A 20,488-nucleotide genomic window follows, 5' to 3' on the forward strand; every position below is an offset into this window, starting at 1 on the left:
CGACGGCAGACAAGCCGCCCGACGCAACGCGCAAGCCGCCAGGGATGCCGCTGCCAAGCTACCCAACGATGAAAATACTGCGAGAGGGGAACAGGAGGTCCGAGACGACATTCGGGAGTCCATACGCCGGATGGAAGAACTCCGCACCCAGGAAGAACGGGATAAACGCCCGGAGGGAGCAACGAGCTCGCATGAAGACGAAGTGGCAGAAGAGCGCCGCAGGATGCAGGAGTTCTACGCTTCACAGCGGCAATACGAGGCGGAGAAGCGGGCGGCGGAGGCTGAGCGGCAGGCTAAAGAAGCAAAGGCAAAAGCAGAGGAGGAACGGAGGAAAAAGGAAGAGGCGGAGCGCCAGGCGGCGGAACAGCGCAGAAAAGAAGAAGCGGCTCGTCGCGAGGCGGAGGCCGCACAGAAAGCATACGCCGAGGCCGTACGTCGGGAGACGGAACGCTGCAGGCGGCGCGACAGCGGAGTCAGCTGCGGCGCGGGCGCCTGGTGGCCCGCAGTGATCGCGTTGCAGCGTTTCAAGCTCGTCAGCAGCGAGTTTGACAAGATCCAGTTCAACGAGGGCCAGCCACTGACAATGTGGAGTATCCCTTGGCCGACGCTGCGGCACCCGCTCCAGTTAGATATGGCCGACATCACGTGGGACATGGTGGACAACTTCTTCGAGGAGATCGTCTTCATGATGTCCGCGAGAGACTACAGAACCCTCGTTGAAAAGACGCATCGCAGGTTCCATCCCGACAGGTGGAGGTCGCGGAGGCTGCTTCTTAGCGTACGGGATGAAGATCTAAGGAAGAAGTTGGAAGCCGCAGGAAATGTCGTCGCGCAAGCCATGACACCGCTGTGGAGGAAGAGTAAGAATTGCTCTGACAGCGATCAAGACTGATTTTACCCTGCTTTAATTATTTCTTGCACCCCTGCTGTAATTACTTATGTTGCTTGCTCTGCTATCGTGCTTTCTTGTCGATATCGTATATGCTGTAGAATACACTTGAAACTCAACTTACTTCTCGAGTGCTTCAAGTGTGCATGTGAACAGTAGCGCGTCCGCGCTGAACGACGTGTAATGGCTAAACCAGGTGGTGAGAGTCGAATCTAGTCGAATGGCGGCGATGTTGACAGCGACAGCGACACTGTCCGCCGCATAGGCCTCCTCCCGGGTTCAGAAGCCAATAAGGTTTTCCTCTAAATTCGAGGTTGACCACGGAGCGATACAGTAACATTCCTATAAAGCATGTCCGCCTTGGAACGGTACCGCTATGAAGATCTTAATCGAGCCAGGAAATGACAAGGCGTAGGCAGCGTCACCATATAGGTGCCACCCCTTGTAGAGCTCAGCAAGTTTCTACAGCACGTCTATGTCGCAATTAGCGTCACTCGACATGAGCCAACGAATTATGACTTACCAAGGCGTTCCGGGTGGAGAAAGGGCCTCGATGCATATAGCACTTCCACGCACAGAAGTCAAATATTTTCAGCCCAGCCAGAAGGTAGCCGGTTGGCATTCATCGCTCCACGCTACTCCCAGGAGTAAACAAGCCGTCTCTATATGCAGACCCGGACGACTTCAGAGTACAGGTATCTTTGTCGACGCATATTCACGTCCGGTGCTGAGGGTTTCGTTGGATAGTCTTGGCAATAGAGCTATTTCGTAACAACAATGTAACACGTAGGACGAAAACTCAGGACACATCCATAAGTGTGCGACGTATCGGCGGTCGCTGTGGAAGACTCTTCCAGTTCAGGGCAACATGCGCAAGCCTGAAGGTGGCATCGAAGTTCATCGATACCATACATGAGAGATTGCAGGCAACAGAGGATGGCCAACGAGACGAAGATGCGGTTAGGCAGGGCGATCATGGGAAATTTCCTTCCATGAAAGGCGCGTACATCAATGATGGCAGTTGCCTTTCCGGTATACGACCGTTCCACCCTCCCGACTCTCATCCTCGATGTCTCCATGATTTTGACTCTCTTATTCCTGTTTGCGGTCTGCTCAATATGTTCTGCTGAAGAAACTTTCAGCGAACGGCTTATTCTGTCTCCGAATCGCGATGGCACCGTCACCTCATCTTTCGCTTTCACCACGCTCTTGAGAGATGCCCAGCCAAGGGATCCCGCAAAGCTAGCAGAAGAGGACGAATGTGCGTATCTTGGCCTAATCGCGTCTATTATCTATCCGTGTTGAGCAGGCCATTCGTAGCACAGCATTACACGCTGTTCCCTCTCGCTCTAGGCCAGATTCTGCGGGATAACGCCATAACTGAGCTGCACTTGACTTTAAACGCGGGCAAATGGGACTACCAGAACTGGGGATACCCTGAAGAAGAAGGGGTTGGTACGGGTGCTGAGCTATGGGCTTGGATGGGCGAAGGAGCTATGCAGACGTACGCCCAAACCTGCTCGACCGTGGCAGCTGACCGACTCCTGGCAGTGCTGACGAACGCTGGAAGAACCTCCGAAATGCGCTCGCGGGTCTCTTCTGCGCATCTCTTGGCTCTCTCGATGAACAGCGCACAACGTCGCCAGTACTGACCTTCCAGCCCGAAGGCGACCTGCCACAGGCATCCACGTCTCATGAGCTCAGACACGGTACACTGCCCTCGGAAAACGTCTGCACCGAGAACCTCACACCTTTCCTAAAGCTTCTGCCCTGCAAGGCGCGCTCAGGCATCGCCACACTGTTGAATCCGCATCGCCTTTTTGACGCAGACTGGCACGGCATGGGCGTGCACGTCCGCTACCTCGAAGGCGCCGGCATCGAGGTGCGCCTCGCGTTCCAAGCCGTCCTGAACCCGGTCCGATACTCTGGTGACAAGAAGCGAGGTACGATCACTCTTTCTATCCGAGGCGATCGATTGAATCTTGGATAGATTGGTCGCTGAGCTCGCTCTTCGATCGTTCCATCGAAAGATCGTGTCCTGTCGCCGGCTCCAGCGACATTGTGGTGCAGGTGCCTCCCTTCGGTGCCATTATCACGGAACCGGCGCCGTCTGCTAACAATGCTGGATCTATCGCGTACGACGTCAGACGGGGTATGTAGAAACAGCTGCTATCGATTCGATCGAACTGACAGATCTCTACAGTCGATAAACCGCTCGACGTAGGCATGCGGTGGCCTGACGAAGCCTGGTTCGAGTATCGTCAGTGCTCCACAGAGGCGCTTCGATTATCGCTGACACTGCCCTTAGCTCTCGACGCACCGCCGTCTGCGTTGATGATCCGCCGGACGCTCAAGGGCTCCGACCAGTACAAGGGCCGTTTGTCCGTGGTGCTAACCAACAGTGCCATGGCCGAGGTCAAGACGAGCTATCTGGAGACGATGCCGTGGCTGCTGCAGTTCTACCTGCACTCGCTGCGCGTTATCTGTGATGGCATCCCGCGCGGTGCGTATCTCTTTGCCTCGGCACGGCACGGCTCTAACGACCCTGCAGATGACCTCGTCTCCATTATCTCGTACACGCCACCAGTGCCCCACGCGCGCCCAAGTCTGTTGCAGGCGCTCCTAACGCTACCAGCGAACAGCACGGTCGAGCTCACGATGGACGTCGTGAAGCCGTTCTTGCGATACACGGAGCACCCGCCCGACGCGCACCGGGGATGGGACCTTCCGCCAGCCGTGTTTGTGCCTCTAGATGCGAACGCGACAGGCGGGCGGCTGCGGCTGCGGCGGGTGTACACATCCGTGCTGCTAGTGGACCTCGCAGTGCCGGACTTCAGCATGCCTTACAACGTGATCATCATGAGCTGCACGCTCATTGCGCTCATTTTTGGGAGTGTCTTCAACCTCCTGACGCGCAAGTTTGTCGTCGTGTCACTGGCAAAAGCAAAGCGGGCGGCTGTTGACAATAATAACCACGTCAGGCGGGACTGATATTCGCAGGTTTTTGTCTATAAAATATACCCACGTCCCGGAATATCCTGTACATCAACGCCCGTGCTTGGCCCCCGAAACAAGTCGGGAAGTTGACACGGTCTAGTGAGTGCTTGCTGAGCAAGTGATCAACCGCGGACAGGACAGCGTGCCTTGGTACCGTTTGACTAGCGTGAACGTGGTGCTTTCACACAGGCTGCCGTGATAGCAAAATTGAAACGGACCCGTGCTTTGTTTCGCATTGACCGGTGCGGTGGCGCGAACCAGCGGAGTTGCTCTCTGCGCAGGGTGCGACGGGCTTCTCGCCGACTGTGCCCACTGCGGTCGTGGGATTCTGGTGAAAAACATACAGGCTGTGATGCTGATGGCACACCACCGAACATAGTCATAGACATTGCTTGAACACTGTATCCATAAGACGGGGGTCTGAGGAAGGTCTCAGCCTGTGGATACGTGTAAGCGTGCCGGAGGAGGCTCTTCTGCGCTGGGCGCCGTGCCCGGCCAGTGCGCTATCGGATGTGCTGCGCGAGTGCGGCTGTCGCATTCCCACCTTTCGTACGGCACATCAGTCCGGAGATGAGTGCCCAATTCATTCACGCTGCAGTACGGTGTGCAGGGTCGTCGATCTCTGCCTCCTTGCACGGATGTTGCGCCTGTCGTGCCGTATCGCGAATCCGCTGTACGTCACACCGCCAAGTTGCAATTAAGTACATAGAGCAGCGTTGGGCCCTGAACGTGAGCTATCGATCTCAAGGTCCCAACAACGGCTCGGAGGAGCTAGGAACGGTGATGGGAGAACAATTGCTCCGTACTTTGGGGTGATATGGTGTTCACGGCGAACATGCTTGGGCTTCGGCATCGACGCACGAGTCTTGGAACAGCTTGGAACCTGCTGCTGTCCATATGTTGCCTGGAGAAGACGTCGACGTTCGGCACGAATAGCGGGACAATGCTGATAGAGGTTTTCTGATAGCACCCGCGCGGCGGATAGAACTGTGGCAGGTACACGGGTTCCACATATCCACCTACAATTTAAGAAGACACAGAAAAGTAATCCTGTGACGAACCGGATGTCGTATACAGCAGACTCTGTTACGCGAGTAATTGCGAAGAAGTGGCAACCGTGCGTGCATTCCGCTCCGGTAGGCGTGACGGAGATGAGGGATGCCGCCGGAGATGGCGCACAACGAAGCACGACAGCTCGAGTGTCACATGAATAGATCATCAGAAAGTCTCTGGAAAGTCCCGAGAGGAGGGCTCATTTACTGCAGAGAAAGTGGGTTCAAGAACGGCTAGCGAGCGGCCTGCGGAGTCATACCGTGCCAGGTCGAAAGAAGTATCAATATCTCATGATATGTTCTAGGACGAAAGCGGATCCATGCGGACTACTTCGATACACCGCTTTAACGGTTCTGATTTTGTGCCAGCGCTTCTAGTTCTCCGGTTTTGCATAAATGACAAGTGTGGTGGTGAGATGGCCACTCCCTGTCCCTTCTTTTCCCCCACCCACCCCAAAGGCCCGCACGCTGCCGGTCTGCCTCGCGTCAGACAGTGCCCTAGTAGTTTCAAAGAAGTTCGCCTGGCTGCTCTCTCAGTCAAGCCATCTGTGACTTCCCCGAAATCCTCAAAAGATCTCAAAAGTCTACTTCTCGAGCCCTTGTGCATAAGAAATCATGTGCCGCAGGATCGCGTACGTCCCGCGTGTGCGCTGCAGGAGCTCATACTAATTGTTCATTTAGAGAGGGAACACGCTGGCAGAAATGTGGGGTACGAAATTTGCAACGCTCACCGTACGGACCCTGAGTTGATGATCACCGCGCTCCGACAGCACTTCCAGCGCCATATGGTGACCGCCATCATAGACTGCGACTCGAAAAAATGCGAACGCAGCCTGAAGCACACCAAGAACTGCCGAGACCCTGCTTGTATAAAGGTCAGTGTCGGGACACCGCAGCGGGAAGTGGTGGCGCACCGTCTCAATACCCTTTGTGAAACTTGCTAATCTTCGCGTCCTGCTATCAACGCAGAACTTTGGACCAGACCTCCAGAAGGACGTGGACACCGTGAACGACGATTGCTTCCAATGCCGAACAGCGGCCGCCCGCCGCGTGCCGGTCTGAGCATCCGGCCGTATGGTCTGGCTCGTCATATCTCGCGTCGTCTCGTGTCTCATGTCTCCATATCGTCTTCTTCTCTAATCCCCGTCGTTTCGCAATATGGACCAATCCAGTCGCACGCACAACAACCTCATCTCCACATTACGCCACTCCGGAGCTGCAGCATAATAACACTTGTATCATACCACTCGAGAATGGAATGTCACCCGTCTAGCATCTAGTCACTCGATACCTTACCAATGCACATTTTGGAGCTCTGGCCGTCAGCTCATTGCACGACCACCGCTGGCCGAAAACGCGCAAGGTATGACACGCACTGGAATAGAGTTTCACATTTGGGGGAGAGACGAGGGTCGCGATAGGCATGCGAACGTCTGAGAAAACCGCGTGATACGTCACGTTTGTCGACCCTGGCCGCGCGACCGCGATGCCATCGAACCAAGAATCTTACGAGAGGCCTCCGGTATGCCCCGACAGCATCGGCCTGAAGCACGGTGCGACCGCCACCGACACAAGTTCTACATGAGGCCGATGGGGGCTGTACACATAGTACTGAACCTGTCAGTGCTAAAGCCCGTCCAAGGCAAAAAAGTACACACCTTTCCGGTAAAGGGACAGCAAAGTGCGGGAGCTAAAAAGAATCGCTTCGGGATCGTGGCGCTCCCGGTAGAAATCCAGAAGACTCCGGCAGATGGGGCCGGCAGGACGGCAGGTCCGCTGAGACGAATAAGTTCAGCCGATTCGTTGCGCAGATTAGACAAGTTGGCTGAACAAAACGAGTCGCCGCGCCAGCCGAGAAGGGGAACGCAGACGAGACTGGCGTTTAGCCTGAATGTCCTCCCCATGTCCGGCGACTATGCTGTGCTCTTCGCGCTGCTTCTGAGGCCGACCCTGCAGGCGCCGTTGGCCAACCTTGCCAAGTCTATAGCTTCCTTAACCCCGTAATGCAACGCTTCACTAAGAGAAGCGTCGACGAGAATAGAACAACACAGATAGCAAAAGTACGACACACCGTGCTCATTACCATGGGGGATCGCGTTCGCAGGCAGGGATCGTTATCTGGGCACAATCGAGCATACCGCTATCTCGCCATGTGCAGCTCGCTATGAAAACCCGTGCTTCGCGTTCTTGAGTCAGCGGAAGTCGGAGAGGCATTTATCAAGCCCGGGGCGAGGGTGGAGAGAGGGGAACGTACTGCAAAAGTTGCGCAAGCATTGATAAAGCATGCGAAGCGTGGTGATATCATACCTTCCCTTGCGAATCAGCACGCGATCTCAACGCTCTGCTCGGAACGGACATGGGTAAAGGTAGATGATCTGCGTCGTCGGGGATGGTGCCTCTGCGCTAGTGATAGGGGCGCCGATAGATGACCTTCTGAAGCGAGAGAAGTTAGTTTTGCATGATAGGAACCCCGGATATCGGTTCTGTACATTGCTGAGGACGCGGGTGTGGAAAACATCGTCTTTACATTGTCGGCGGGCGTCCATTGCAGTAATACGCGAGATAAGCGGCGGCTTTGCGGAACGTCGTGGGCATTTCGACGATAACAGGATCGTAATCGCAGGGAATCAGGAATGAAAGCGCGGTGAGCACGGTGGGATGCGCCCTACGACATATGTCAGGGTCAGCTCAACGTTTTGTTTGCAATTATGAGTCGAGGCACACTGATAGCTCTGCGATAAAACGAACAAAACGAATGCTGGGAGCATGGGCGGTACTCAAAGTAAATGTACTGACTTGACACGCGAGGTGCATTGCAACGCATCAATTGCTCATAAGCTAGACAACCGGCTACTCAGGCCAAGGCGAGATGGTGCAAGATTGTTCCCATGTCGAGAACCTCAGAATTGCATGGCAGTCGGGCGGGATTGCTTTTACGCTAGTGTCGGGAATCTACATAGGCATCAGAGGAATCCACCAGCTATGAGACATTGTAACCTTACTCAGCATTGAGCACCGTCGGAATTGCTGCCAGGTACTGCGTACAATCGAGTAGCGGCACTGGGTGGTCTGCACGTCATGATACTCGACAGATGCTTACTGCGTAAAGGAGACACGGAAAGCGGGGCACACGGAAGATTACTGCCAGTCTAAGCTTTGCATGACATGAACGTTAATCGTGGGTTCACGGGGGCAAGTGAAAATCCGCCTACCAAGTGATCCGTATGAGACCACACTCCCAGCAGAGTTTTGCGAAGCTGAAGTCCCGTAACCGGCGGGAGACAGTGGCGCAAACCGTTGCCCTCTGTTGCGGCGAATTGAGGGAACGCAATGGTGCACGAGACAGTTCTCGTGGGTAGAAGTGTGCAGAGTTAGTATTCGGTGACAAACTAACTTTTATATGAAATGCAATGGTATGATGTATTAAACTCTCAACCGAGTGCCTGTCAGTTCGTCAGTAGACTCATGGTAAACTTAACCAGCTGACCGGGGTCAGATCATGTCCACGGTTAAAGGAAGCTTCAAGGCAACATGACCCTGTACAAAGAGGCGGGACTCCTATGCGTTCCGCGACGACATGTCTTGAATCGGATGCAATGCAATACAGTGCACAGAAAGGGACACGATCCTCGCAGAGGTCATTCTCACGAAGGTTCTGAGTCTGAGAAAAAGATTGGCAGAGAAGACGAAGACACCGGCAAGAGGTACGTATCGCATACCGAGAAGTCTGACAGCACTCTGTTCTCCTCAATGTAACATGGAGGCCTGCCAAGTCAGGCGGTGCGTTCACTTCGCCACATTCCACTGGGAAGAAGATAGACAGGCACTGGATGCATCGACAGCTTTGTGAGGGAATGTATGTCTATATCAGGTGCTTCATCGACAAGGAGGAGGCCATGTGCACGCCTCGTTCGTATTGTCCACAAGCAATCCCCGCTCTTCGAACCCTGTTCCCGAGTTGGCACGCCGTCGCTTAGTGGGCGTGGTTCTTGTGGTGTTCTGTGAGGAACGTGAAGACAGTGAGAACACAAACGTAAAGCGCATACTGGGCTTGCAGACGTACTCAAGTGCACTGCAGGTGAAATTCTCACATAAGCTCCGGTTCAACCACATGGAGGATATGGTGACTTACTTTGGTAGTCGATGGTGTACCCAAGACCGAAGATACCAACCATAAGCCATACGAGCGGCGCACCCGACGCGTTCTTGCCATTGAAAAAGCGGCCCTTGATACCGCCAGAGGCGAAGGCGGGCCTGGGACCCTTGGGTAGCTTGGAGTAGAAGTTGACGAGTGGCGCGAGGCTAGAGCCTGTGCCAGAGGTCTGCGAGTACATTTAAGTCAAATTTTCGAAAGTTACGGATTTCGAGATACTGACGAGGAGAGTAGGCGAAGCGACCTTTGGGGGAACAAGACCACCAAGCTGGCGGCGAATAAGGGAGGGTTGCATGGTTGTGGATGTGCTAGATTTGTCGTTCGTGACCTCGAGTGCAGCGACAGAATGGGCGCACAAAGCGGAACAACCCGCAACAAGTTCACAGCCAGTCGGATAACTTTTCGATGGCCACCAGGCGCTTGCCTCATGGTCGAAGTGGTTACAGCGCAAGTCTAATATTAGGTTGTAGGTTCGAGCCTCACTAAGGGAAGCTGTTTTTTTTTCCTTTCCTTTTTACTTGTCGAGATGCATGTCTGGCAGTCCAGGGCAGTAAGACTTTCTACTAGTTTCTAGTCGCGGTTTTGGAACTCGTGGATCTTGGCTATGACCTTCTAGCAAAGTACTATATACTATTTCATTCCTCTCAGGCTGTTGGACTACAGTACTGTCAGGAAGAAGCGACACGGTATCTCGAATTTCAGCTCCAGGCGAGATAATACTTCGGCCACATTCTTCTAGTCTAACATGACATGTGTCTGATGTCGTCGACCCCAATTGGTGGAGAGGCGTAGAGCCGCTCAGGAAATGGCATGAAGAGAAGCGCCCAGGTAACGGACTTCATGTGGCATATCATCCCTTGTGATGATGATAACGAACAGATAACTCGAATCATGGTGAGTGCTCCGCGGAGCTGCGTTGCTGACTCACATCTGACTTTGGCTCTGGACGTAGGATCGTGAACCCCCTCGCCGTCAATTACGCGGGAAGCCGGAGGATATCAACATCCACCAACTACTGGTGACACGCCCATGTTCTTGGCTGGGCCAAGAAGCATCCAAGGATGGCCCTAATCACTGCGTAAACGCAGCGGCTGTATTATTTTGAGGTGAGTTGACCCAGATGAGGAGCGTAGGCTCTGGCTCGTCAGCACATACATCTCAGCCCGGCTGCTACCCATGCCCCGTGTGCAGGGCTCAAGAACATGTGCTGTTAACGTGGTCCTTAGCAGCCTTCGAGCTTGCCAACTTTGTATACTCGCTGCTCACCTGGCTCGCGGAGACCAGAACAGCGGTATGCTAGAGTGATAGTCCCTGCGCAATCTTCTGTGCAATATCACCGAGTCGAGGTGGGTCATCACGGCTGGTCCTGCTGACTCGGCCACGCACGATCCATGACAGTGTCGTGTTCCGACGCTCTATGCCACGACAGATAACGGCCTCACCGTCGAGCTTACTGCAAGGTTTCGCCCTAGAAGCTGCCACAAATAAATGAAATTCAGGGCTAAGTGCTTACAATTCTGTGCACACATGACATTCCGTTCATGCTTCCAGCACATAACAGGGTTTACGATGGGGTCGCCTTCTTCTCGCAGCCGAAGACGATCTCCACATTCCCCGCTTCTGGCCCAATTTGACGGAAATTTCGGTATGGATCTGACGCCGTGCTAGGACACCTTCGTCGAGCGCACCCACAGTATCCCAAGAGGTCGCATGACGGGCGTCCGACCTTCGCTCCCTTCGTCCACCTTACCTTACACGAGCTTCTATCCGCCATCTGAATGCACGAACCACGCCATTGCCGTCACATGCGCCTGCGCCGCTGCACGCTGCAACGCACGAACACTCGAGGAATTGCCGGCGGCTCATACCCCGCATTCGAAGCGTTCCCGCGAGCAGCGCACATCGACGTGCGTCGCGCATGCCCCCGCACTGCATTCGCAACTCGATCACATATTTCCGACAGCCAAGCCAGCGCCGCGCGGTCTCCGAGAGGCTCCTCGGCTGTACCGAACCTCAGCGGTTGTTCCGAGGTTTACGGCTTGAATGTGCTTTCGTATAAGGATTGCAGCGCATATTCAATTCGCGCATGTGCTTCGGTATGTCTGCCCCTGCTTGCACCATTATACCACTATAGCCTCGCATTGAATTAAGGCGCGTTTTCCGTGTGCTCGCCGAGTCAATGTCACAGGACTAGGTCTTGCAGCGGTTCAATTCTTTATCCCTGGTCACATACGGCACATACATGGCAGATAGATTTTTCAGTAGGGTGCACTAGCATGGCTGACGGACATTCTCTGATAGCTTTTTTGGCGATTTATGTCGCGCGGTGTCACGGGACAAAGAACGACTCGCGGAAGGGCCGCCAGCTTCGGCATCGTGTCGGCTAATTTCTTGCTCGCTGATTGGCCCGGAGGAACGGGAGATGCATCTACGGATCAATGCTTATTTCAGGGTCTGTCGGCGTTCGGGACGCTCTTGTTGTATGTGCAGCAAAGCGCGTAGTAGACTTTTATTACCCGCCGCGGCGCGCAACGCAAGACAGCGGGGAAAATGTACTACGCCTGTCTTCTAACGACAAGATAGAGTAGGGAATGGATGGAGATACAAGATAGTTACAGGATGAGTCTGTCCGTCCATGCCGATTGACGACGTCCAGAATAAGTAGTATAATACAATGATTTCAATCCTTCTTCAACTCGCGACGTATGACAAACACCCGATCGCCCTCGGGATTTGTACTCATCTCCTGTACGTTGCGGATGCTTTCAAGACCCTGAGCCGACCGGCCCTTCGCAAGGATCACGTAGATCTCAAGGCCGTCGCCGACCTGTCATAGATGACGCGTCAGCGTAAGGAGCGCAGGGGAGACGCCTCAGAAGAGAACGGACCTCAATGTGGCGCTCGGTTGCGCTGGTAAACGAATCGATGACGATAGAAAGCACATCCTGTAGCGGTAGATGTACAGGATGTGGTGAGTCTGCTGGAGCTTGCTGATTCTTGAAGTATATCTGTGATAACAGACGCAAACGGGCGAAAGTCGGGTAAGAATCGGAAAGCACTGTATGTAGCGCAATGTTCGCACCTGATTGTCCAGGAATGGTTGCACCAAGGCCATAGCCGCACCCGCAGCGCGGCATGTCTCGCGTTCATATGATCCAACAGGGTCAAAAGAGTAAATCGCGCCGGTGCCTGTAACGTCGAGGGTAAGCACGCGCTTCCCGTTGCGCATCGGAAGAGTAGTGACGTACCGTCCTCTTCAATGCCTCCGAGGATGTTGTAGACGTAGTATGGGAAGAAACGCTGCCCGTAGAGCATTGTCTGAATCAGTCGTGCGATGGCACGGAGCGGCATGTCTTTCGCATGCGCATGGCGGTACCACTGGACAGGACAGTCAGAATTGACGCTTCGGTGACAAAGGCCAGTATGCAATACCTCGAGACGCTGTTTCACTTTCTTTACAAACATGTTACCGTCGGCCGCGAAGCCATTGACGGCGAGGACGGCGCGGTCCGTTCTGCAGCCATCGACTTAGTGCAAATAGCGCAATATCTGGCGAGAAACACGTACAGTTTGTGAACCTTTGGCGCATAACGTGTCTGGATGCTGTAGCCTTCGCTCTGCCTCGTATCACCGGCAACGACAGAGAAGTCCGCACCAGCGATGGCCAGGATGGTGCCGCCATTTTCAGTGTAGGGGTTGAATTGCCGTTCCTGGGGGTGTGAAAATGAACCGTCGGGCATCGTTTCAGACAGCGAATGGAGTAGCGGAGGCAGCGTTGAAAAGAGTAGACGGGGAAATGTACGATGGATGCAGAAACGCAAGGGGCAATATATGCGACTGGGGGCCGCGTCAGTTTGGCGGTCGGTATACTGCGCGTCAGATTTCCTTTCTCGGAGTTTTAATGTAAATATCCGAGATTATTGCATGCTCCCCGGTCCCGTTTCTTCGTTTCTCACCCTCAGCGTCTTCTCCACCGACGATTCACCGCAAATGCGCTCGCCTGAGCCACCAGCTTATGCCGGCCACTATCCTTCGAGATGTTAGTCGTTGTATTTGCCGCGTCAGGCACCTATACGCGCGCAGAAAACCAGGATAACTCGTGTGTAGTATCAGCCTCGTCTTTTTTCTGTGGATATTGAGTGAGTCCCGCTTTGTGTCAGTAGGTGCCTGTGTAAGCTCAGCACGAACAGGCCGGACGGGCTTTTGGGACCCCTTGTTCTCACAGTTTGTCAAAGAAGTCCGCAAGTGAGTGTCGGGTTGAATACATTACTTTGGGACCAGGCCTTACCTGCACTCCGCCTCATGTTTCCCATTCCACTCTAGGACCCTATCCAGGATGAGAACAGACACCGTCTTCTGCACTCCCAAGGGTGCAGCCTTCTAAGCCTGCGCTTGTGCGGCATCCCCCTCCCACCAAAAATTGCGCTGCGGAGCGAATCATCAATGATGGCCCCGATTAATTTCCCCATATGCACTCCGTTCACCTACGGTGCACCCTACCGCTCGTCTGGCACCAATTTTGCCAAGTCTCGGGTAGGATTGGCGCGTTGTACCCATTCAGGTACTTCCCCGACTACGAGGCGGCGGCGGCGGCGGCTTCAATGGCACGGCGAAGTCACCTCTTCGGCCTCGTGTCCAAACTCTGTGCAGACGACAGAGCTCCGTTTCCCAGGGTAACATCCCCTTTCTCTGTAACCGTGGTACCCATTCTCACGTCTCACTTCACAGATCTCTGCGCCTGTTGTTGCACCACGTCCGGTAGTGCGCGGTGCAATCCCTATCAGTTTCAGATCCGCCCTTCATTCGGTCCGAATTACGCGTGCTACCGGCGTGAAGTACGTCTCAGTCGTCAGATTTCCTCCATGTCCCAGTACAATTCGCAAGGCACGTCCTAAATGGACTTATCAGCGCGAGTGCGCCACGACCTTTCACATCGGTTCTTCCGAGATCACGGACTCCCTCTCTCGCGCTGTTCCTCGCTCCCTGTCCTATGTCGACCTGGTCCCGTTCTCGCTGGGGCCCAGAACCTGCCTTCTCCCGCCTACACTACCGCTCGTTTCTTTGGTGGCTGCCATTACATCATATACCTATCCTGGACGACGACAATCCCCCAGGAGGCCGCCTCGTCTTCAAGTCTATCTCCGCGAACAAAACTATCGACTACAAACTCCGCATTGGCCAGCCACCCCTGGCTTTCGCACAGTTAGGACCCACGTGCAGCAGCAACGGTACGGATGGGAATTTGTCTCTGATTGGCCGCCAAATCCTGATCCCCCTGCCTCTTCTTGCAGATGAGTAGTCAGCAATTTCCCGTCAGGCAAACGATAGTGCCTGTCGATCAAAAGACAGCTGACTATTGTTGCCGAACTCTTGCTTGTGGCGATTTGGTCCCTTGATCTCGAAATCGCGAAGGATACACCAATCCGCAGATTGTGTCTCGAAGCTATACCCATAAGCACTAAGGAGCACATTCTACATACAGTTAGGCTTGTCCCACCGGTCATTCTGCAAGACACCCGCGGTCGCCATCCCAAGATAATACCGCTCAACAACGTGCCTCCTTCCATATTCTCTATCCGCCCTACCGCACGCCCGCCTTCCCTTCCAGATATTGCGCAGCTCGTCTTCGAGTCCATGTAACTCGCTCTCACGAACCCGAACCAATCTTGTTCTCTAATCTGCTGACACCGTTGGATCCCGTCCATGCGCTACAGGATAGTCTACCGGTGCTTCTCGCAGTTCTCGTGGATCCAACCCATCGTACCCCTGGTGCTCCCGGATTCCTCCCGGAACATCGAACCACATACAGTCGTGCATGTAGCCTTTCGGCATAGCACTACCGACTCGCCATCGGGACCCCGTGCGAACTCTGTTTGTCGTCATTGCGACCAGCAACCCCAGTCGTCACTCTACTTCTCCACTGGAACTCTCTTGCGCCTCCAAGGCCATGTGTCTGTGGACTGAATTCATCGCACTCGGCAGCGCCATCGCTTCTCGCGCTCATCCGCGCGATTTTGTGTCCTCCGGGGCGCACTTGTGCTCGACCTTGCCGAGGGTTTCTCCTCCCGTACGGAAGGCCGTGCCACAAATACAGCTGTTCTCCGATTTGTTCCACCTTCCTCGAGCCACTCTAAATCACCAAGTAGCGTTCCCGCCTACCTTCTGCTGTCGGTGGTATGCGCGCGTACTCCGCCCTAAACACCGGGGAATCTCCGAGCGCACAACTATGGTACGTCCGCATACACGGTCTGCGCGCTCCCGCGAAGATTTCTGCCAGAAGCGAGGGGAAGGGCGCGAGAAGATTGAACCTATCTGGCATGCACGGCCGGTTCAGCCAGAGATCTGCCCGAGGCGAGTCGTGTCTTCGCGATGGAAAGGGACAGCGGGAACGTTTTGCGCACTGTATCCTACTGTATCACCGGCATGCTATGCTCCGCGAGACACGCTCCTTCTCAGATCTGTCTCGCGACTCGAACGGGCATGCACGGCGACGAGTGCTTGCCCGAACGGACCTGGCGAATCAGCGCGAGGCTTCATTTGCCTGCGCTGTGGCGACGACGATCGCCGCGTCACCGGTCGAGGCGTCGAGGCGATGCGGACTGGGCCCTCGGTTGCTCCTGGGAGTCTCGTGAGGAGTGGCATGGGTATCGTAGCCTCGTGAGGCCCAAGTCGACCCTACGACCGAGACCGTCGTCGCCCTTCTGTCATTTACTTTGGCATTCAAATCGAAACGCCATGGTCTGGACCCCCGATGCTGTGTGCGACGACGGAAGCGACCAGCGTGTGCCCGAAAGGTAGACCGTTTCGTGCAGACGAAGATCTTTCGGCTGTCACGTCGAACTTTTAGGGTGGACGCTCAGCTCATCGGTGAGAAGCTTCCCTGTCGCCTCGCGTTCCGTGCACTTCATCTTCGCTATGCTAAAGATTTTCCTCGATAGCGAGCTCTGCGACTGCGCTCTCATTTGACTGGGATCGACAGCCGGCCTCTGCAAATTTCGGGAGGTGGGACCGTCGTTCCTGAACACGGAGTCGCTGGCCCGCGGCGAAGAAGCTGTCGCGACTCGTGGGCTGTGGGCTCGTGCCACGTCTCGCAGCCTCCATGTGGATCTGCAACTTGCAGGGTACGTTCCTCTTGCGATGTCAAACGTATATACTTAGAGTCGCTCTTCACTTAGGTAGATCCAGGACTTAGTGGTTCTGCTCCTCTTGAGGAGATGTTGGAACGTCGAACGTAGAGGACTCGTCGAGTTAAAACGCATGTGTCTCTCTGTACCGTATCTTAGATGTGCACATTGACCGTCAAGAGACGATGAAACTGCATATCATGCCGAGATCCTGCGACACTACCTGGCGATGCCCCAGCAAGGCCGCATACGCCCCGAATTGTAAACGTCAAGAATACGATACAGATATCGAGAAGCTCAATGGTTGTTTTGCGAAAAATGCCTGAGCGCCCTCTGTCTGCTCATTGCAACAGCATGCGACACAGGCTATAATAGATCTGGTATATTTGAGAAGGCATCATCAGCACAGGATGTCGCGCGTAGTGCGGTATGAATGCTCGAAACCACCTAGAAGGAGAACTCAATTCACTCTCTTTTGTAGCAATGCGGGATCTGCTGCACGATTAGTTTCTCGCTGGCCGGCTGGCCTTCCATCACGTCAAGGGACAGGGAGCTGCCACCATTACTTCTCCGAAGATCTTGGATAAGCGTCGAGAACCATCTCCCAAATATCTTGTTGCGTGCATCCGTCGCTCAAGCGCGATATCGCACCTGCGGGAGCGGGACGGTGAATGGGCGGTGCTGATGTTCTGGCGGCGGCCTCAAAGCGCGCACTTGAGGCGTGCACTAAAAATAACTTACGTTTATTCATTCTGAAAAGATACAGAATATTACAGCTCGTAGACAGGTCGCAAGCGGTCTCGTCAGGAGGACAGCATGGCAATCGTGAGCACCTGTTGAACGAGACCCGGTCAGCTTGTGTCTTTAAGCCGACATAAAAGAGGAAGAGTCAGAAGGAAGGCAACGGAAAAATCCACATGGGGTTTTTGCGCTCTCGGAAGTGTTGTCCGCAGACGATTTACATCCGTAGTGATTGCATCCTCTACAGCGATAAGGTGGAGCACTCACTCTACTCTCCGACGACGATGACGCCTCAATTTTCCAAAGATAAAAGCTTCGAGGTATCGAAATAAAGTAATCCCTACCCATCCTGAGCCTGAGATCCCTTGTTAGTTACTTTCCACATGTGCATGGGGAGTGGTCGCATGGAGAGAGAATATATGAGGGGAAGTGCGAGAAACAAAGCGAACGTCAAAATTTCGTATCCACGAATGAAATTTGAGGCGTCTATCAAAATCGTGCGAACTGAATACCCGATGAGGGTGCAACGACCAAACTCCCTGAATGAGGAGCAACCCACACCTGCAACGCTGAACACGTTCTTTTACCCACCGCCGTCATCGCGCGCAGCGTCCTCGACCCTCTTCTCGTCCTTACCATCCCTTCAGTCGTCGCCGTCGCCTACGGCATCCTCGTATCTTTTACTCGTTTGGGCCTCGTCGCGCCACCTCGCCCGGGAATATGCTTCTGACATCACTCGTCCCGCTTGTCCTCGCCGCTCTCCCTGCCCTTGGCCAGGACATTGTTTACAACAGCGCACACAATGCTACACCCATCACTGGGACATGGTCTTCGGGAAGCAAGGCGGTCTCAACTGGACCCGTGCGCTCCGTCGTCGATCTCTCTTACTTCACTGGCTGACAACCTTTTGCAGGGGTTTGCTGACCCTCTGAACCAGTCCTTCACTTACCCCGTTAACACTGGTATCTCGTATTCTTTGTGGGTCTCCTGTCTCTGTTCAAACATCTTCAGACTAACGATTCCCGCAGCGATGAAGCTGGGCATTATGAGATCGCACGGTATCGCTTCAATAGCAACGGTGAGTATCCGCCTATATGCGGGAGCCCCTACTGAGATGGCGCAGGCTCTGAACCGACGTGCATTACTGGTGTCATGAACTGGGTGCACGGGACCTTCCAGCTGCTGGGCAATGGCTCAATCGTCATGACCCCCTTCGGCGATGGTTACCAGCAGATCCAGGACCCGTGCGGTGCGGAGTCGAACTTCATTCAGAGCTACAACGACACCGAACTCTACGTGATGTGGCAAATCTTTTTGGATCCTACGGACGGCCCCAAGCTGCATCTCTTCCAGTTCGATGGCACGCCGCTGGCACCACAGTTCCAGCTCTCCGCTACCCCGAACATGCTTCCCACGCAGCCGCTCTTCAATGTTACACCCCCAGTCGAGTCTTCCGACGGCTCTGTCTCGCGGAAGCGCGGCTTGAAGAAGAGAAACGCTGGAGAGAGGACGTGGACCCCGGCAGGGCTGGTCGGTTTGGTCTTCTCGCTTGGCACCGCTTGCGCTGCCTCGCTCATTTTCTGAACGGAGTGGATACTTTTTTTTTTCGCTACTCTTCTCACACTGACTCTAATCTGCTTTCTTCATCCTCGCACGTCTTTACATTCTCGCATTTGGACCTTTCAACTTTTTCTTCTTCTTCCCGAGCTACTACCCCCAGTTCTTTTAATACCCAGTCGACCGTATCCGCTCCTTTATGCGCTCGACTACCGTCATGCCCCAAAACACGCCTATGTATTTTACCATTTAGATTTCGTTGGTTACCTGAGGTGCCCACTCGTTATTCGTTTGTGCTGCCATCCGGTGCGTGGGATCGGACGTGGTCAGAAGGTCAATGCTGCGGATATACGATCTTCCCTCTAGCCGACCGTCCTCGTAAGCCTGCTTTAGACCTTCTGTAAACCTCTTACAGTCCTTGCTCTTCGTGAGTAGCTTTTCGTTATCGTCGACCTTTGCGCTGACAACGTGAAACGTGTAGATAGCTCTGCTTCCATTCATCATCCGCAAGAACGGAATGTCGAATTGCACGCGGGAGCGGGACGTGCTGTGTTGCCATCGCACGCACGATGCCTATGCTGCGGCTTCCTGCCGCGCCTGCCGCGATCTGTGTGGCCCCACCGGTCATCGCTTCGTTTCCGCAGACGGACATATAGGGAATCTTCTAAAGTGGAGTGGCGGCAAAGGCTCGGGCGCATGCACCAAGAGGGTCAAAGCGCCGCTGCTACCAGACCCTCGCGTGCTGGATGTGCCAAATAATTATCGTTCCTGTGGCTCGTCCTGGCAGTACCATGCCAGAGAGCCCATAATGCTTGTCGAGCTGTCATAGGTATCATGCTGGAAGGTTCGAGACGGGAAGGCGGACAGCCTATATCCACCAAGCGCGACAGTTCTGTCGCCCGTCTTGGGCGTAGCTCGATTATCTCATCTCGCTCTTCTATCGTTTCAGTGTTGGACGCGTGCGTTTTGACGCTTTTCATCTTAGGACATCCCGGGCGCGAAGTGGTCATTGTCGGAGCGCAGCCCTGTGTTCGGGCGGAGGTCCCATCGTCTGTGGGCTCAGGCTGTGACAGATTGACAGCAAACCATCGACTATCGCCAATAGGGCAGTGTCAGCGGGATTGCAGTCGTCGGAGGATGCCGCTTCCAGTCAGTTGGGCGAGTCTTTGTTGAAAACCTAATTGTGGCGGGTCAACTAACTGCAATGTTGTAGACGATGTTCGGCCAAAATCAGCTTGAAATTGGCGTTCAAGATGATTCGACCACTGTAGGCGAGTAGAGGTGCCGGAGCATCGGTCGCTAGCGGGTGTTTGTCCTTATCCTGTCAGAGTCTCCGCGGGTTCCGGAACAGATAAGCCACAATATTCAAATTTTACATCTTTAACCAGTTACGTCGATACGACCAGCCTGCTACTAGCTCTATCGATCGAGGTCGGCCACGTCAACACCCGGTACCCGATCGTCTGGTGGAAAAAGCTCCCTTCGGAGAGCTCTTTACCACTTGGAGTCAGAGTTGAGTAAGTGCGAATGCCATCGGCGAACGCAAATCAGCACGCCTTCCTCGGGAAGACGGATATCTGCTTCGTACCAAGGATCAAACTTAGGGGATGGCTTCACATAGGACGATTAACAATTTTTCCAGGGATTTCAAGGATGTTCCCGGGCGCGAGATGGTCATTGTCGGAGCGCAGCTGTGTGTTCGGGCGGAGGTGTCATGCGTCCGATGTGGGCTTAGGCTGCGACGATGAACTATCGCTAACGGAGCAGCATCAGTGTCAGCGGAACTGTAGTCGCCAGAGGATGCTGCTTTCCAGTAGCTGAGTGAGTCCTCACGAACATTCTGATTGTGGCAAGTCAATTAACCGCAACGTTGTAGCATGTCCGACCACAATCCACTTGAAATCGGCGTTCAAAATGTTTCGTACCACTGCAGGCAGAGTGAATTGCTGGGACTTCGGTCGCCTGTTGTCTGACT

At 54.3% G+C, this 20,488-nt stretch overlaps 7 protein-coding genes across 7 annotated transcripts; 5 read left to right on the forward strand and 2 right to left on the reverse strand.

The window, feature by feature from the left end:
• Window positions 1–532: 532 nt before the first annotated feature.
• PHACADRAFT_59785 (uncharacterized protein) lies at window positions 533–766 on the forward strand (the record flags this gene model as incomplete). The annotated part of the gene is made up of 1 exon (XM_007401841.1): window positions 533–766. A coding segment is annotated over one exon (234 nt), but the record flags the coding sequence as incomplete, so codon positions are not given.
• Window positions 767–1,933: 1,167 nt separating this feature from the next.
• PHACADRAFT_154478 (uncharacterized protein) lies at window positions 1,934–4,059 on the forward strand. The gene is made up of 7 exons (XM_007401842.1): window positions 1,934–2,150; window positions 2,210–2,393; window positions 2,441–2,832; window positions 2,880–3,041; window positions 3,093–3,149; window positions 3,198–3,392; window positions 3,441–4,059. Exons 1-7 carry the CDS (start codon window positions 1,967–1,969, stop codon window positions 3,878–3,880), a joined length of 1,614 nt encoding a protein of 537 aa, XP_007401904.1. The 5' UTR covers window positions 1,934–1,966; the 3' UTR covers window positions 3,881–4,059.
• Window positions 4,060–5,620: 1,561 nt separating this feature from the next.
• Window positions 5,621–6,000, forward strand: PHACADRAFT_106638 (uncharacterized protein; the record flags this gene model as incomplete). The annotated part of the gene is made up of 3 exons (XM_007401843.1): window positions 5,621–5,647; window positions 5,709–5,813; window positions 5,908–6,000. Coding segments are annotated over 3 exons (225 nt in total), but the record flags the coding sequence as incomplete, so codon positions are not given.
• Window positions 6,001–8,665: 2,665 nt separating this feature from the next.
• PHACADRAFT_265593 (uncharacterized protein) lies at window positions 8,666–9,410 on the reverse strand. The gene is made up of 4 exons (XM_007401844.1): window positions 9,315–9,410; window positions 9,071–9,260; window positions 9,002–9,010; window positions 8,666–8,937 (listed from the first exon to the last, which is right to left on the reverse strand). The coding sequence occupies exons 1-4, from the start codon at window positions 9,384–9,386 to the stop codon at window positions 8,912–8,914; spliced, it is 297 nt and encodes a 98-aa protein (XP_007401906.1). The 5' UTR covers window positions 9,387–9,410; the 3' UTR covers window positions 8,666–8,911.
• Window positions 9,411–10,659: 1,249 nt separating this feature from the next.
• On the forward strand, window positions 10,660–11,371 carry PHACADRAFT_265594 (uncharacterized protein). The gene has a single exon (XM_007401845.1). It carries the CDS (start codon window positions 10,802–10,804, stop codon window positions 11,132–11,134), a length of 333 nt encoding a protein of 110 aa, XP_007401907.1. The 5' UTR covers window positions 10,660–10,801; the 3' UTR covers window positions 11,135–11,371.
• A 207-nt stretch (window positions 11,372–11,578) lies between these two features.
• Window positions 11,579–12,871, reverse strand: PHACADRAFT_265596 (uncharacterized protein). Its single transcript, XM_007401846.1, has 6 exons — window positions 12,659–12,871; window positions 12,524–12,605; window positions 12,340–12,469; window positions 12,174–12,280; window positions 11,980–12,099; window positions 11,579–11,918 (listed from the first exon to the last, which is right to left on the reverse strand). The coding sequence occupies exons 1-6, from the start codon at window positions 12,829–12,831 to the stop codon at window positions 11,772–11,774; spliced, it is 759 nt and encodes a 252-aa protein (XP_007401908.1). The 5' UTR covers window positions 12,832–12,871; the 3' UTR covers window positions 11,579–11,771.
• A 4,684-nt stretch (window positions 12,872–17,555) lies between these two features.
• On the forward strand, window positions 17,556–18,870 carry PHACADRAFT_265599 (uncharacterized protein). The gene is made up of 4 exons (XM_007401847.1): window positions 17,556–17,817; window positions 17,870–17,934; window positions 17,985–18,034; window positions 18,080–18,870. The coding sequence occupies exons 1-4, from the start codon at window positions 17,677–17,679 to the stop codon at window positions 18,538–18,540; spliced, it is 717 nt and encodes a 238-aa protein (XP_007401909.1). The 5' UTR covers window positions 17,556–17,676; the 3' UTR covers window positions 18,541–18,870.
• The last annotated feature ends 1,618 nt before the right edge of the window (window positions 18,871–20,488 follow it).

Source organism: Phanerochaete carnosa (assembly GCF_000300595.1).
Source record: "Phanerochaete carnosa HHB-10118-sp unplaced genomic scaffold PHACAscaffold_13, whole genome shotgun sequence".
NCBI classification, from domain to species: Eukaryota; Fungi; Basidiomycota; class Agaricomycetes; order Polyporales; family Phanerochaetaceae; genus Phanerochaete; species Phanerochaete carnosa.

What these genes read in the sequence shown, in the direction of transcription:
- PHACADRAFT_154478 (XM_007401842.1), top strand. Translation starts at nt 1,967, where the DNA reads ATGATTTTGACTCTCTTATTCCTGTTTGCGGTCTGCTCAATATGTTCT. An exon ending in CGCGTACGACGTCAGACGGG is followed by an intron (nt 3,042 to 3,092) that starts GTATGTAGAAAC and finishes AGATCTCTACAG; the next exon opens with TCGATAAACCGCTCGACGTA. An exon ending in CGAAGCCTGGTTCGAGTATC is followed by an intron (nt 3,150 to 3,197) that starts GTCAGTGCTCCA and finishes CACTGCCCTTAG; the next exon opens with CTCTCGACGCACCGCCGTCT.
- PHACADRAFT_265593 (XM_007401844.1), bottom strand. Translation starts at nt 9,386, where the DNA reads ATGCAACCCTCCCTTATTCGCCGCCAGCTTGGTGGTCTTGTTCCCCCA. An exon ending in TCGCTTCGCCTACTCTCCTC is followed by an intron (nt 9,261 to 9,314) that starts GTCAGTATCTCG and finishes ATGTACTCGCAG; the next exon opens with ACCTCTGGCACAGGCTCTAG.
- PHACADRAFT_265594 (XM_007401845.1), top strand. Translation starts at nt 10,802, where the DNA reads ATGACGGGCGTCCGACCTTCGCTCCCTTCGTCCACCTTACCTTACACG.
- PHACADRAFT_265596 (XM_007401846.1), bottom strand. Translation starts at nt 12,831, where the DNA reads ATGCCCGACGGTTCATTTTCACACCCCCAGGAACGGCAATTCAACCCC. An exon ending in AAGTGAAACAGCGTCTCGAG is followed by an intron (nt 12,470 to 12,523) that starts GTATTGCATACT and finishes TGTCCTGTCCAG; the next exon opens with TGGTACCGCCATGCGCATGC. An exon ending in CAACCGAGCGCCACATTGAG is followed by an intron (nt 11,919 to 11,979) that starts GTCCGTTCTCTT and finishes CATCTATGACAG; the next exon opens with GTCGGCGACGGCCTTGAGAT.
- PHACADRAFT_265599 (XM_007401847.1), top strand. Translation starts at nt 17,677, where the DNA reads ATGCTTCTGACATCACTCGTCCCGCTTGTCCTCGCCGCTCTCCCTGCC. An exon ending in AGGCGGTCTCAACTGGACCC is followed by an intron (nt 17,818 to 17,869) that starts GTGCGCTCCGTC and finishes AACCTTTTGCAG; the next exon opens with GGGTTTGCTGACCCTCTGAA. An exon ending in GTATCGCTTCAATAGCAACG is followed by an intron (nt 18,035 to 18,079) that starts GTGAGTATCCGC and finishes GAGATGGCGCAG; the next exon opens with GCTCTGAACCGACGTGCATT.